Source organism: Stylophora pistillata, chromosome 5 (genome assembly GCF_964205215.1).
Source record: "Stylophora pistillata chromosome 5, jaStyPist1.2, whole genome shotgun sequence".
Classification (NCBI taxonomy): Eukaryota; Metazoa; Cnidaria; class Anthozoa; order Scleractinia; family Pocilloporidae; genus Stylophora; species Stylophora pistillata.
This window is the reverse complement of record NC_142523.1, coordinates 4,775,978-4,791,960: the sequence shown is the minus strand read 5'-3', so window position 1 is coordinate 4,791,960 and position 15,983 is coordinate 4,775,978. Positions and strand designations below refer to the sequence as shown.

The 15,983-nt window shown below is 39.9% G+C and overlaps 2 protein-coding genes across 5 annotated transcripts in view; both read left to right on the top strand.

The window, feature by feature from the left end:
• The first annotated feature begins 4,005 nt into the window (after window positions 1-4,005).
• Window positions 4,006-14,767, top strand: LOC148729938 (protein SSUH2 homolog). 3 transcript variants are annotated; one of them, XM_088761395.1, is made up of 15 exons: window positions 4,009-4,143; window positions 4,563-4,680; window positions 4,798-4,916; window positions 5,359-5,505; window positions 7,062-7,205; window positions 7,760-7,835; window positions 8,330-8,459; window positions 9,499-9,559; window positions 10,611-10,735; window positions 11,544-11,606; window positions 12,250-12,341; window positions 12,618-12,710; window positions 13,081-13,186; window positions 13,732-13,836; window positions 14,108-14,767. In XM_088761395.1, the coding sequence occupies exons 3-15, from the start codon at window positions 4,841-4,843 to the stop codon at window positions 14,252-14,254; spliced, it is 1,365 nt and encodes a 454-aa protein (XP_088617521.1). In that variant the 5' UTR covers window positions 4,009-4,143; window positions 4,563-4,680; window positions 4,798-4,840; the 3' UTR covers window positions 14,255-14,767. The 3 variants fall into 3 exon arrangements, with proteins under 3 accessions (XP_088617520.1, XP_088617521.1, XP_088617522.1); XM_088761394.1 differs by lacking the exon at window positions 4,563-4,680 and having other exon boundaries at window positions 4,006-4,143; XM_088761396.1 differs by lacking the exon at window positions 4,563-4,680 and having other exon boundaries at window positions 4,052-4,143; window positions 4,809-4,916.
• LOC148729933 (protein SSUH2 homolog) overlaps window positions 4,033-15,983 on the top strand; it is a 46,021-nt gene continuing 34,070 nt past the window's right edge. For both annotated transcript variants that reach the window (XM_088761398.1, XM_088761397.1), the window contains exon 1: window positions 4,033-4,143. The gene's annotated coding sequence lies outside the window, so the exon portion shown is untranslated. The remainder of the gene's footprint in view (window positions 4,144-15,983) is intronic.

The window sequence follows — 15,983 nt, the reverse complement described above, 5'->3', positions numbered from 1 at the left end:
CGTGTACCTGTCGGTTCTTTAAGATGATCAAGGCCTGTTAATTTGGAAAGACACTAAAAATAATTTAGAGCGTAGCTAGCAGAGCCGCGCAATCAAATTCAGTATGCGTAAGCACGCTCAAAATTCCGATGGTGCACGCTGATAGCGTGAGCAAATCGCTTCGCCAGAATTTTTTTTTTCGCGCGAGCAGCCATTGTTAGCGCGGGGAAAAATAATATATTTCGCGACAATAATGGATACAAACAAAGACTCGGCCTACTATTCCCAAAACGAAGACAATTTTTCGACGTTTTCCCTTGGGATAGAGTTCTTAAATGAGGCAGAAAAAGAGAAAAGCAAAGGAAAAGGAGACTCGGTATCAGCGCCGTCACGATTCGCTTCAATTGATATTGTTGTCCGTTTTTCGCGTCGGATTTGATGCACAATTCCACCGGCTATGTTCTAAAACAGTTGATTCATTCTAGAGTTGCCCTAGTAAGTAAGTAAGTAGACTTTATTAGAGAGGGTGACATTTGCTCTCCAAACTTAATTCAATTCCCGCGTGCTCCATAACTCGATAGTGCACGCTAAAGCATGAACCAATTGTTAATTGGCGCACCGTAACCGTTTCTGGAGCGCGCGCTACAAAACTACGCGCGTAGGTATCATAGCAACTGGAAACATTTGTATTGCGGAAAATAGTTGAAAGTACTTTTCGTAGGAATGTGCTCAACGAAAAGTTAAAACCTTTTTCTCGACAGATTTAGCAACGCACGACGACTGAGCGATTTCTTTTAGAGAATACATAGGTCGTTGACATGAAGAGACTGGAGTCCTTGGGCCTAATACTCAGTCCAAAACAGTCATTACCTACTAGGCTTTAACTTAGAGGAAAATTATTATTTTTTTTTTGGAGGGAGGAAAAACCTTACCTTCCATTTTGGTACTATCTGTAACATTCGAAAACAACATCAAAAGTCAAAGCGCTATTAGCACAGTCACCCACTGCATCTCCGATTTGTCTCTAAATTTTTTCCTCTCTCACGAAAAGCGCAAACTTGCTCTTGCTGCGAAGACGGGTGAACTAAAGATCGACATCACAGTCATTCTTCGTGACGTACGCCACGCGTCCGCCGCGTGAGATGGTCGCTCAACTTCCTGGCATGCATCCTTCACTTGCTCACGAGTGTGAAAAATTACGCCTATTCCGGCGCAAACAGATTACGCCTGTTATGAAGGCTAAAGTCTAATCAATTCAAGAGTACACATCGCTTCGCAAGCTAGCCAACCCTTTGGTTGTAGCAACCTTGGCAACACAAAGCAAGGAAAAAGGAAAGAAAAAAGAAAGGAAAGAAAGAAAACACAGAGGAAAACAGGACAAATTACATAAGTAACTCCAACTGAAGTTGAAGTTCATTTATTTGTTTTAGCAGGTTGATTAATTTGGCAGCTGTAATAGCTGATGTGGACCTGCTGTCCTAACCCACCCATCCCACCCCAGGGGAGGACATCCATCACACAGTAATCTCATGTGTGGGAAATTAACGTCTCCTGCCAGCTGGACCCAGCTTGTCACAGTTTTCTGGATGTACAAAGCACACCCTACATGGGGATGGTAGCATCCTCGGAGACCCAGGGGCTGAGTGGATTTCAAGTTAGGGCATAAAGAGCCCCTGGGGACATTGTCTTACAAGACTAGTTACAAACGGTCGCAGTCGTTCTGCCATCTGATTGGTGCCAGAAAATCTTTGTGTTTTTCTGCCCAATCAGAGTGAAGTGTGCTTTAGAGTCCTTTCGTGTGTTTTAACACGGACATATACTAGCTCGCCATGTTTGTTTGGACCGTGCGACAGAGATTTGCTTGAGGTGAAAAGTTTCAGTCTCGGCACACAACGTAAGAGAAATCGATCAGATTGTCCGCGAAAATCTTACCGGAAATTATACTGAATACTTTCGCAGGTATCACTAGAGAACGTGTTTTAAAGTTTGCGAGGTTTGTATACCACACGATGGTTGCAGTCATTGATATGTCGCTTTAAACGTTAAACTAGATTTAAGCTTAATTCTTTCTAAATTTTTTGCATAATTTGCTGTGACTGAAACTTTGCCAATCCCGTGAAGTTATTTCGTCGCACGGGCCACGCAGGTATGTCGAACAACTGGCGCTTTCGCCTACGTAGCTTTCTGCTTTCTCTGCGCGCCAAAATCTAGTCTTAGTAGTAAAGTCATTAACAATACGGCCAAGGTTGCAGAGAACGTTAAGTTCGTGGACGACCTCCAGCAAGTGCTAAGAGAAAGCTTAGCTGTGTTTCCGGTTTGCTAATTAAAATCTGAACAAAAACTTATTAACGAGAACATCGTGGGAAGGAGAGATGTTTTCGGGCAGTTACCGAAGGGGTTTGGAAAGAGCTTAATCATTCAACTGCTGTCTAGAGTGTTGAAATTCTTGAGCTAGGAAGGCCACGGATTCTCTTCTAGTCCCTTGGTCATTGTCATTTCACCTCAGTCTGTCGATTGCTGAAGACCAAGTTAAATACCTTTGATCATTGGGAATCGATCCGATGCTGTTTTCAGTGGGAAAAACAAAACCAAAGACTTAGAAATATTGGATGGAAAGGGCGGGTTTGCTTTATTGCAAATGTCAGCTTAGTAGTACAGGGTCATCTACCCACATCTAATAAGCAAATATTTCCACGCTTAGCTTTTCTTTTTTTTCGAGCGAAGATGAGATTAGAGTTTGGCATGCACAGAAAGTTTCGCAAGTACCAGTTGCTCGACGTACCTGCGTGGCCCGTGCGAGAAAATAACTTCACGGGATTGGCAAAGTTTCAGTCACAGCAAATTATGCAAAAAATCTAGAAAGATTTAATCTTAAATCTCGTTTATCGTTTAAAGCGACATATCAATGACTGCAACCATCGTTTGGTATACAAACCTCGCAAACTTTAAAACACGTTCTCTAGTGATACCTGCGAAAGTATTCAGTATAATTTCCGGTAAGATTTTCGCGGACAATCTGATCGATTTCTCTTACGTTGTGTGCCGAGACTGAAACTTTTCACCTCAAGCAAATCTCTGTCGCACGGTCCAAACAAACCTGGCGAGCAACTGCGCTACAAGTATATGTCCGTGTTAAAACACACGAAAGGACTCTAAAGCACACTTCACTCTGATTGGGCAGAAAAACACAAAGATTTTCTGGCACCAATCAGATGGCAGAACGACTGCGACCGTTTGTAACTAGTCTTGTAAGACAATGTCCCCAGGGGCTCTTCATGCCCTATCTTGAAATCCACTCAGCCCCTGGGTCTCCGAGGATGGGATGGTAGAGGAAGTAATGCGTTCCCTTGGCGCATTGCCTTGGCGCATGCCTTGGCGCATTTTGTTTCCTCTTGCTAAGGTATCTCTCCCCCAATTCTCCTCATTCACCTGTATATTAGGGAGTTTAAGCAAATCACTACGGCTGGCGCTGCTACGGCTATCGTGGTTGACGAGGCTTGGGGAGAGTACGTCGCCGTAGCCCGCCAAAATTCAACTTTAAGCAACGCGAACTACAAACCTAGTACGGTTGAGAAGTGTAAAACCAATAAATTAAGCGTCTTCGCGGTAGTTTATTGCACGTCTAAAAACTCAAAATGACTTCGTTGAAAGGGACGAGGGATTCCAACGTTTGGAAAAAAAAATTGTAAGCGATCCTGTGCACAGTGAATGAATGAATTAAAATATTTGAGCTTACGTGTTGTAAAATTGCCTGTTTGGAGCTTATAAACACCAAAGCAAAGTTTCTACACGGTCCCTCATAATCCTCGTCATTCCTTGGCTTCAGCTATTCGAATTTGACGTGTTAGCCGATTGTGTCTATTTCCCGCTACGGCTGGATGGGAACCACTGACATGCGCAATGACTCGTTTCTGGACAATTTTACTTCCGGTAGCCGTAGCAACGCCAGCCGTAGTGATTTGCTTAACATACACTCCAGGGTCTAGGGGGAAACACATAACCCCCATCTCTCCCATAGCGGAATTTTATCACGCCCAGAGAGCAGAATATTTGATGATTACTGTGTTTGCGCCTCTTGCAACGTGTGAACTGAGGGGACATCACGTAAGTCGAGAGAGACAAGTCCGAAGAAGCTATCAATTAAGGCTCCTTTCATTAGCTAGGGTAAGGTGTCTTATTATGGATGTTTTTTCGTGCGTGTGTTTTTGGTAATGCTTTAACGATCGATTGCAATTTCTTCTAACTTTCACCATGTTAAATGTATTTTTCATGCATGGACGCGCGACTTGGCAGACAGAGCTTTCGTCGTGTCGCACCTCTATTCTGTATTTTAATTCAAGGATCAGAGAATGTGAAAATAGACACTCAACAAATTTGTTGAATTTTCAGCTGTAAATGCATGTAATATGTCTTCTCAATGTCTGTTTGGAACACGAAGACGATACCTGTTTACATGTCTCCAATCCCAGCCTACATTGCATGATAATGAAATCTCAACATTCACCGTGGCGTGGACTTGTTAAATTGCACGATGATAAGTCTTCGATCGCTGGAAAGTGAAATTCCTTTTCTCGCATTCATAGCTGCATTCCTAAATCTGTTGAAGGTATATTCAACCTTCACGAGCAAAACCGGAAAAACTGTCATCGGCAAACTCCACAATCTGCAGCTTTACGATCATTCGACCCTCCCTAAACTAAGGTTTGTTGCTTACGGTTTTCAGTAAGTTCGAGCCATTGCTTTCAATACCTTCCTAATTTATTATCCTTATTGTGTAGTGTCTTTAAAGGGATTTGGGTTTTTATTTATTTATAACAGCTGTCTGTCAGAAACGCATGAATATTGTTGGACTACAGTCACGATGAGTCAAGCTCCTTATCCACCCACCGGCCATGCTTACGGCCATGCTTACGGACCTGCTCAAGGATATCAAGCAGGTATATTGATAAAACAGTTGATGCAAAAATAAAATTGATGAATTATTCTATTGATTGTGATTAGACAGTGGACCAGTGGTTTAAAATGAGTTCCTAACTTCACAATGTAAGCATGTTTCAAGTGGAATATTTGCTTTGTCGCAAAAAGTTTTAGTTACAATTAGTAAATTTATCGTTTTATTTATTTACAGCAAGTAACAAGTGCTTGGTCTCCTTGATAACTCTTTTATCCCAAAGGGTTACCAGCATCTAATTTCTCCTTACGATATCATCCCTGAATCACACATTAAGGTCAGGAGAATAAAGGAAATGATCATCAACTAAAGTAGCTCTTGATTGTTAAACAAATTCTCCTTATCAGCACCTTAGGAAATGTATAGAGAACAGTATGGAGAATATGTTAACTGTAGATTGCTGCATATTTGAATTTTTTCCTTTCCAGGTCAACCCCAGATTGGTTTTGCTCCTCAGCCAGGATATGGTCCCCCACCCCCTCAGCAACCTGGCTATGGACCCCCACCCCCTCAGCAACCTGGCTATGGACCCCAGCCCCCTCAACAACAAGGATATGCATCCTTGGCCTTTACTGGTGAGTAAATTATATATAATTCCGATAATAACTGAATTGGCAATATCAATCAATGTGCTATGAAATACAATATAATTCTGATGAGAACCACTGATTATAGATTATGAAATGCATTTATTTAAGTATGCAAATTATAAAGTTACAAATATTTTTTTTTCTTTTGTAGTCTGCACACCAATCTCCACTGCATCCAGTTTAATGATAGGTTAAAGATTGAAAAAAGAGGTGTTTTGTTGAAAAACTGTATATGTTTGTAGGGAAGGGGACACACAGGAAGTTTGGGGAATTTTTGACTTGGGGGAAGATCGAAGCTTTGGTACATTAAGTTTTTCTTTTACACCAGAGACCAAATCCACTGAGAAATATTTTAAGGATTTATTTCCAATTTCTCAAGCCGAGTAGTTATCACAATTCTGTTGTTGGAAAAACATCAATTTCAGGCATGAGTTCTGCAAATAAAAATTTTCATGGGTGTCATGAGGATGGAGATCCAGAAATCCTTTGACCCTTCCTGTGATATTTGGATATACGGCTATAAAAACCTTCGATGTTCTTTGATTTCAATACTTTAATGCACACACTATCCACATGGCAGCCAACGAGTGCCACAACAACAACAACTTTCGCTATAGGCGTCACAGGATGCCTACAAACACAACCTTTTCACACATCCACTACAATACACTGCACTTCCCCTGAATCCACCATTGGGAAGGGAAGCTGAATAAATATTTCACTGCACACTGTGCCAGCCAAAATATTTGCCACAGTTTTCTGATAATGAACTTAAGCATATATACAGAAAAATTCCTAATCAAATTAATCATTAACTTCTTCTTTTAATTTTTTTGACTTTTCTCCCATGATCAGAATCTGGCTTAATTTGCACTTATACGTCTTGTTCAATGTTATATATTAGTTCAAAACAGTTATTCTTTTTTTTTTGACAAAACCTAACATATATTAAGCATCATGGTTTTATATATATTTAGGTGTCCTTGTCATGCACTAACTGCCTCCTGGTTAGCTCAATTGGGTAGAGCGCCGGATTGTGTTGTGCGGGAGGTCGAGGGTTCGAGCCCCGGCTGGACCAATACTCATGGTCTTAAAATAAGTGAGGAGAATTTGCTACCTTTCCATAATATCAAGAAATGGATAGATATTCTAGTCTTCTCGGATAAGGACGAATAAACCGAAGGCCCCGTCTCCTGCAGGGTTAAGGGTAGGAGACGTTAATTTCCCACGCATGAGATTACTGTGTGGTGGATGTCCTCCTGTGGGGTGGGATGGGAGGGAAGGTGAGATCGTTACATGGAATGAAGCGGCTGCCAGAGGCCCCTGATAATTTTGACGTCCGATCTCAACTTTATCATTGTAACGAGACACATTTGTTGTTTAGAGTGCTTAAGACTTTCTTCTTCTTCTTTCTTCTAACATCAATGTATTTAACTTATCATGCTTCCTTTAAAATATTTATCCTAATGTGGTAATTTGATAAATAAAAAAATTAAATGTATTTCTTGACTGAATTTGTAAACTGATTTATCATTAAACAGGCAGAGTAGACAGACCCACATATTCTGGCTCAGATGTACCCTCTCAGGATGTGTTTGATAACCAGTTTGCTAAGCCTTCATCTCCATCTGCACCCCCTCCTGACATGTTTGCACATTACTCTGGATATGAACAAACACAATTTGGTAGGCTATGGTTTTTCCAAGTTTTTAAAACTTCATTGAGCACTTTACTCATGCTAGAATGATGGTTTCTGGTTCTTGTATAGAAGGTTTTTCTCCATGTTGTCCAGGTTTGATCCTCTCTCAGCAAAGCACAGTGCTTGCAATAATTTCCACATCAACCTGGATGCAGATGACTACAGAAGCTTACCTCATGGATGTCCTCTGCTAATTCTGATTTATACATTACTATTTATTTTATTAACATTATTATTTATTGATTACCCATGTTTGTGAGGTGGATCCCCATGCAACATAACATACACATAGCTTTTATGAGCTGGTAACTGTAATGTATGCATTTTGCTTCCCTGACCCTCAATAATTATGAGCACCTCATTTTGGTGTGTTTATGGGATGGCCATTTTGAATGTTGCAGTTGTTGAGACATGCTTTGAACAATAGGATAAAGAAGAAGTCGTGTTGAACTGAAAGAATACTTCGCAGTAACCAGTGATAGGTTTTTTTTATGTTGTTACAAATGTCTTAAGAAGTTAATTATCTAATCCAATTTCTAGGTTGTTCATTTGTTCCTCCTCCGCCCCCATATGTGCCCCCTCCTTCCTCACAGATGCCAGAACAGCATTTCCAACAGTAAGTTTTACATTATAGACACTTCATGTATGGTCCTGAGGGTCAAACAGTTAGTTTTGTCATCCCAAGAGTACTATATAGTCCTGATGCTTCCCGAGATGAAGTCGAGGGAAACATCAGAACTCTCAAGGAAACAATACTTACTAGTTTCACAAGGGGACCATACACTGATTGCTTTGTTTTATATTTAGACTTCACCTTAAACAATCATATGGCAAAAATATGCTGTTGTCTTCAGCGCACAGGCAACATTTATGCAGTTGTATGCCAGGAGGGATACATTGCTTTTATGACAAAACTAGATACATGCAGGCTCTATATATAACCTGATAAAGCATCCACTTGGAAACTGAATTGACCAATAAGCTGATGCATACTATGTTCATTATTATATTGGTTAATTGAATTTATGCACCCAGTCATAATGAGTGCAAGTTTGTGAAGAGAGAAAATGAAAATCAGTGACAAACCCTGAGTACTTCTACACATTATAGGGCCACTGCAATAACAGCTGAACAAGCTCAGGATGCAATGACTCAGTTTGTAAGTGAACACTGTTGTTATGGAACTGCTCCAGCAAGGGAAATGGTGATTAAAGATGTCCTTCCCTCAAGTGCTTATCATGTAAGTACAATTTTCCTTTTGTGTCCTTATTTAACCCTTTAATACCCAGAAGTGATGAACATGTAACTTCTTCCCATAATATCCATACATTATCCAGCAAACAGGTAATAAGATTACTCAAACACATCAGGTAGAAGTTGTCATTTTGATGTAACACCAAAATTCTCTCAACTGATTCACATAAGGAAAATTATGTGTAGCAGCAACAGGGGAGATTTAACAATCAAATCTTTGGAGTTAAAAGATAAATGGTAATTTTGCCGTTTTTTATTCCAGAAAGAATCAATAAAAAGATTTATATTGTAAGAAATAGACAACTTTTTTGAGAGACATGTTTCGGCATGCTTACGCCATCTTCAGTCAATGAGTAACAGAACTTGAGTAATTATATATTACAGACATGTAGCTGGGATGAATAAAATATATACAGTATGATGTAATGCAAAAGCGGGTACTAATTGCAACGTGACACCGAACATCAAAGGTGTGAACTAAAACGCTAGAAAAGTGCTAAAATGCTGTAATTGTTTGTTAAGTTCAGGTTTGATCTTATTTATTTGAAAAGCTTCTTTGGGTTTTAAATCAATTGAGTTGTTAGCAGAATCCAGAATACTAAAGCTAGCAACTCAATTGTTTTAAAACTCAAAGAAGCTTTTCATATAAATAAGATCAAACCTGAACTTAACAAACAATTACAGCATTATAATACTTTTCTAGCGTTTTAGTTCACACCTTTGATGTTTGGTGCCACGTTGTAATAAGTACCCGCTTTTGTATTACATCAAACTGTAAATATTTTATTCATCTACTTGTCTGTTAGATAATTACTCACGTTCTGTTACTCATTGATTGAAGATATGGCATAAGCATGCCGAAACATGTCTCTCAAAAAAGTTGTCTATTTCTTACAATATTTATCATACTTGCTGCTACTACAACCTTATAAAAAGATTTATATTTTTATCTTTATCATTCAGATATTGGTATAAATATGTTACATTATTTTCAAGTTTCTCTTCACGGAATTTTACTTTTGCAGTATGCTCTAGAAAGTTTCTGTGAATCACGAAGAACTGAGTGGAAATTTGAACCTTACCGAGGTATACTGACTTACTAAGTGAGAATTTGAACCTTAACAGGGCTAGTAGTAACTAACTTAGTAATATCATATCCTTATTGGCAGCATAGATTTTCTTTTAAGTATCATTAACTCTTTGTTTTACATGTAGAATTACTGTTGCTTATTTCTCTGAAAGTTGTTCTAGATTGCAGAGATACAGAGATGATCCTCCTAGAAATCCAGCTATAAAATAGAAGGAGAAAGGTTAATGTTAGCTCATGTTGTAGAGCACTGGACTGCGGGAGGTCAAAGGTTAAAGGCCCAGCCTGGATGAACACTTAATTAGGGTCTTAAAGTAAAATGACTTACGAGAATGTATTTCCATTGCTAATACCGCCTCCTGGTTAGCTCAATTGGTTAAAGCGCCGGATTGTGTTGTGCGGGAGGTCGAGAGTTCGAGCCCCGGCCGGACCAATATTCATTGTCTTAAAATAAGTGAGGAGGATTTCCTACCTTTCTATAATATCAAGAAATGGATAGATATTCTAGTCTTCTGGTATAAGGACGAATAAACCGTAGGCCCCGTCTCCTGCAGGGTTAGGGGTAGGAGACGTTAATTTCCCACGCACGAGATTACTGTGTGGCGATGTCCTCCCCTGGGGTGGGATGGGTGGGAAGGTGAGATCGTTACATGGACTGAAGCGGCTGCCAGAGGCGCCTGATAATGCTGACGTCCGATCTCAACCTTATCATTGTAACTAGACACGTTTGATGTTTAGAGTGCTTAAGACTTTCTTTCTTTCTTTCTACTTCCGGAAATGGTTAGACATTTTAGTCTTCTCGCAGGAGGACGATGAATCAATTTAGGCCCCGTCTCTTGCATCTTCTCTATGGTGGTTAGCAGAGAACATTGAAGAATCCTCGCACTTCATGCAAAGAGTAGCCGGGATTATGTAGCCTTTGTTGCTGTGTTCTGGTCTTGGTTTTGTCTATACAGGCACCCCATTCAAACCATCTTGAATGCTGAACTGGGACAGCCTGTCTAAATATTGCAAATAAAAAAGAAATGAATGAAATCTTTGAATTTTTAGGTCAGCCAATAGACAGCCCTGTTAATGGACCACCCCCACCCCCATGGAGCATCCCTGCCCAACCCCCTCAGTTGTTTAAGAATTTTACAACCAATATTGAAGTTCCTCACACCGCCAACATCAAAGTGAGTACAGTTCATTTTTTCGTTGTGTGATAGTGGCCCTCTTTTGACCCCCAAGTGTGACTAACATCTTATTTCTCCTTACGATATCACCCCTGAATCACACATTAAGGTCAGGAGAATAATGGAAATGATCACCAACTAGAGAAGCTCTTGATTGTTAAACAAATTCTCCTTGTCAGCACCTTAGGAAATGTATGAAGAACAGTATGGAGAATATGCAAACTGATGCAAAGGTGCAGAGGGTTAAAAATACAACTTATTATATAGCCCTCCCGTCCCCCCGCCCCCCCCCCCTTCTCCAGGATGTATATTAATTGAGTTAGGATGATTCTGATTCACGCTAAAAGAGAACAACAAAAAAAAGGCAGAACATTGCACCTCAGCGGGCTATGCATGAAAATATAAAACGAACTTGACAAACTTGACACGCTTAATTATCAATGCAGAAAATAGGGAGCCAATAGCAATGCTTGACTGCAGAACTTGAAGTCCCATCTCTGATGAATATAACTCCTTAGGACAACATATCCCAGGGTCAAATATGGGAGGGGTTCATAACTGTCAGTTTATTCAGCATGGACAATTTGTTATTAAATTTGTTATTAATGCCTTTAAAAGCACACAACCCACAATTCCTCTATTCGCTCCGACGAAGGGCTAACGCTGGAAACGTCAGCTTTTGTAATCGTTACGGTGGCCAATTTACCATTTCAACTTTGTTGATATATCCAAATTATTATGTTTTTAAATAAGTTTCGTTTTACTTTGATCTCATATTTATATTGTTTCATCTCACTTTGATTCTCAGCCGTGTCATGATTGTATGGCTGTGGGATACAAGCGCTGTTACAAGTGTTGTGGACGTGGAAGGGTACGTTAATGCCAAAATCTTTAGTTTCATTCGTTTTAATAAAGAACAATGTTATTTGCTGGGTCACGGACGTGGAGGAAACTAAAATCATTCGAGTCCCCGCTCAAGGAATCGAATTCTAGATCTTAGGAATCGAAATCCTCAGATTTCGCATTCCTATGACCATCCGAGCTCGAAACCCGAAGATCAAGAAGACCTCGTAAAATCCGAATATCTGGACTTGATTACTTTTTAAATCCGAAGATCTGGGACTCGATCATTGGAAATCCGAAGATCTGGGACTCGATTCCTTTTGAAATCCTAAGATCTGGGACTTGATCGATTCCTTTGGAAATCCGAAGATCTGGGATTCGATTCCCCGTGAAATCCAGAGATCTGGGATTCGATTCCCCGTGAAATCCAGAGATCTGGGATTCGATTCCCCGTGAAATCCAGAGATCTGGGATTCGATTCCCCGTGAAATCCAGAGATCTGGGATTCGATTCCCCGTGAAATCCAAAGATCTGGGATTCGATTCCCCGTGAAATCCAGAGATCAGGGACTCAATTCCCCGTGAAATCCAAAGATCTGGGATTCCATTCTTCGTAAAATCCTAAGATAGTGGATTTATTGAATTTATTTACCTCTATTTTTGTTTGTTTAGTTACGTTGTTCCAGGTGCCAGGGTTCTGGTCTCGTGCAAGGAATGGAGCAGAGGGGGCAGTGTATTAACTGCATGGGCAGAGGTTGGAAAACGTGAGTGTAGAGCTCTCTTAGTTTTCATTGGTTTGTTTGTTTGGTCTTCATGATACAGTCGAACCTGAACTAACGGCCACCTCTCTATAAAAAGGTCATCTCTTCACAACGGCCACATTCTTCTGACCTTGAGGTGGCCGATGTGGAGAGGTTCGACTGTATATACGACAAAATCAGTGACACAGCTCTTGAAGATTTTAAAGATCTTGTTGCGGTATCAACATTCCTACTCCTTCCAAAGAAACAAAGACTTTTAAAAATCTTTTTCGATTGCAGCTGCGAGGTTTGTAATGGCCACGGTCGAATAAAGTGCTCGACGTGTTTGGGACAAGCTCAGTTAAAAACTTTCATTCAGCTGACTGTAAAATGGTAAGTCAATGAAACCCTTTATATTTGTAAACTTCGCCATGTTCTATCAAGTATGGTTTGTAAACTTAAACTCTCGACGTTAGAAATTTGCCTAACAAGCGTAGAGGCTTCCTTAGAGATCACCTCAGCTGGGAACAAGTCGCGGACGAGTCCTTGTCACCAGTTCCCGAGGAGTGACCTGTTGGTGGGCAGTCACCTGCGATTCGCCCAACAGATTTGTTTAAATCGAATGGATGAAAACTGTAGCTGCCTATTGAGCTGTTAAAAATTATAATTTTTACAAACAGTATTATTATAATCGTTATCATCATCATTTTTATAGTTAGTGTTATTATTATTATTATTATTATTATTATTATTTATTTTTAAGGGAGAACAATGTATCTAATCATGTCGTGGAGAGAACAGATCAGTTGCCCGCTGAACTCATCGTTAATTCCCAAGGAACTGAAATATTCAAGCAAGAACTGCCAAGGGTGAGTTTTTTTCTTTTCTTACCACTAGACTATTCGTCTGACATCAACATAGCGCGCTTCACGACTGAGTTTCCAAACCAAAAGCAAAGTAATCATAACAGCCAATCAGAATGAGTGGGATATCACAGGCAGCCATTCAGAGCCTAAAATAAAAACAGCAAATTTTTCAAAAGCGCGAGAAAACGCGAGTGAGCAGATTTGTAAATGCAACATCAAAGTTAGCAAAAGGGACATGCGAGAAAGAGCTTCGGGGAGACTGAAGAACGAGAAAACTACCTGAATCGTAAGCCCATGAGAAATCAAAGTAAAAACAGGCAAACCGCCTAAAGCGCGGGAAAACGCAGGCGACCAAGTCGTGATTGGTTTCAGTTTCGCATCCGATTGGTTGAGTAGTGCGAGTTTTTGTACCAATCACAGAGAAGAGTAAAGCAAATTAAAATTAATGCAATCCTGGATTACTTATGACACAATTGAAAAGTGTTTTATCTCTTTCACCTTCTCGTTCCTACTAAACTACAACCATGTTCTCTGTGATTCTCATTAAGGTTTGGCCCATCACGACCTTTTTTGACCAGCAAGTAAATATGGGCTCAAAGAGGCTTGTGGACGAACACAGCACTAAGTGGCCTGCCAAGAGCATACTTATGCAGGTAGATAGGTCTTTTATCAAATAATTTTTTTAAACCAGGTCACATCAATAACTCTAATCTGCCATCTTTGGGTAAACAAGTAGTAACGCATCTCAGTAAAATAAATCGGAAATACACGTGGAATATGCTTACAACAGTAGTAAAAATAGTAGAATATTTAAAGGAGAGATTCTTACTGCTGTCCACTCGGCGTGGTTTGTACAGCTCTTTCTTCTTAGCGTCCTAACATTCGTGCTATACTAATTAGCTATGGACATGTCTTTGTCTCCAGCGCCAACAGCTACGAGCAGTACCCGTGTCTGAAGTTGCCTACCAGTGGAAGGAGCAATCAAGTCGCTTCTGGGTTTATGGTCATGATCACAAAGTGTATGCTCCAGACTACCCCCAGAAGTGCTGCTGCGGCTGCAGTATTTTGTAGAGCTGCCTTCGGAATCAGCAACAAGTAAACGCGGACTACATGATGCTTTCGGGACTTGAAGTTGTAAAGGAGGCGAGGTTTAGAGCATGGCTGAGTTTTTTACACGAGGAACTGGCCAATATTTATCTCTGGGGAGGATTATGGTTTTGTCGCGATATAATTTACTCGATCCAATATTCTAATAATCACCCCTCCATTGGGAGTCAATTATCTATAGTCCCCCCCCCCCCCACTTGATACTCTGTTGGCAACGACTGATTCCCTGCCTTCCTCTTGAACACCTCGTGCTACCCCCTAAAAAATCCTCCACCCTCCCCTTGGTGGTAAATGATGACTGCTCTCTTACAACCATGCCCTTGGTAATTTCATATCTTTAATAATTTGAAAATTTGAGTCACAAAGTTTTAAAAATAAATCATTTTATACACGTAATTTATCCCGCTTTACGAGAAATTGACGTCCAACGTAGTAGCATTTGTATTGTAAGAAATCAATAAAACTTTAATATAATCAGTTCGAAATTGCGAAGTGGCTTAGAATAATTAGACAAACAAAAAACTTAAAATGAACTCAAAGAGTTTTTCATGGTATGGATGAAAGAATTTCCGGTTGGCTTGGATCTGTCAGGAGTGAAACACTACTTCCGGTCCGAAAATTCAGCTATTTATCGAGATTTAATATTTTAGCGGGTGCATATGCAACCTCTCCTAGTAAATTGCTCGCAAGTCGAAAGTTTCGAATCACTCTTTGTTTTTATACAACAAAGTTTAAAAACAACCACAACTATTTTATTGACGTATTTTTACACTTTCATTATTTACATTTTCATATTGCTTAGTTACTTATGCAATAACAAAATTTTACCCAAGGTTACCGTGCACCTTCAGGGGTGTCTCGCGTGCAAGCGAAGTAGCGCGTCCGGTTTAAACTGTAGATTTCTAAGCCCCATATCAAATTAAAGCTTATAGGACTATCAGACTATACCAAAAATTTGGAAAAAAAATTAATTGTCGAATTTTTCACGACTTCTAAATGCGAGCGCCCGATTCACCTTTTGAGAGCTACAAGTCAAAGGGAATTTGTTCGATTGCTCTCAAATTTTGACAGTAGCTAGTTTTACATATAAACAACAAAACCGTGTCTCCAAATTTTTTATTACTAAATACTTTTTATTCAAGAGCGATCTTTGTTCGATCACTCCACATTTTTTTAATCCTATTTCAAAAATGTTCTGTAAATTTTCACTGAAATTGAATATGGCAAATCGGAAATCACGTTTGTTTAGTGCTTTGGCCCCGCTGGAAACGGAGGAACACATGAAATAAGCGAAAAACAAAATTCGCTTTGACATTTTATCACTCAACGCCATTGACAGAAGCGTTAACTCGAGCTTGCTTGGGGATTTACTGTGCAAAACATAGACGTAAAAACATCCGTAAAATTTCATTCCGAATAATTGTGAAGTGAAACCGAAATCCTCCTCTCTCCCTGACCTCTTTCTGTTCCTTCCACTTCAACAACTCTCTCCCATTCCTTCACTTTTCAGTTTTGCTTTTCCAGCCAGTTTAATTGTAAAAATGTTCTTTTCTCGTGTGATGATGAGCAAAATACCTGATTCTCTAGTCACTGGTGAGAAGAACGTGGTGGTCTTAATGTGGGATGAACTTCTTATCTCTCCTTATAATTAGTGGTTTTCGAATTTTTGGTTACTTGTCCCTTTACACATGTT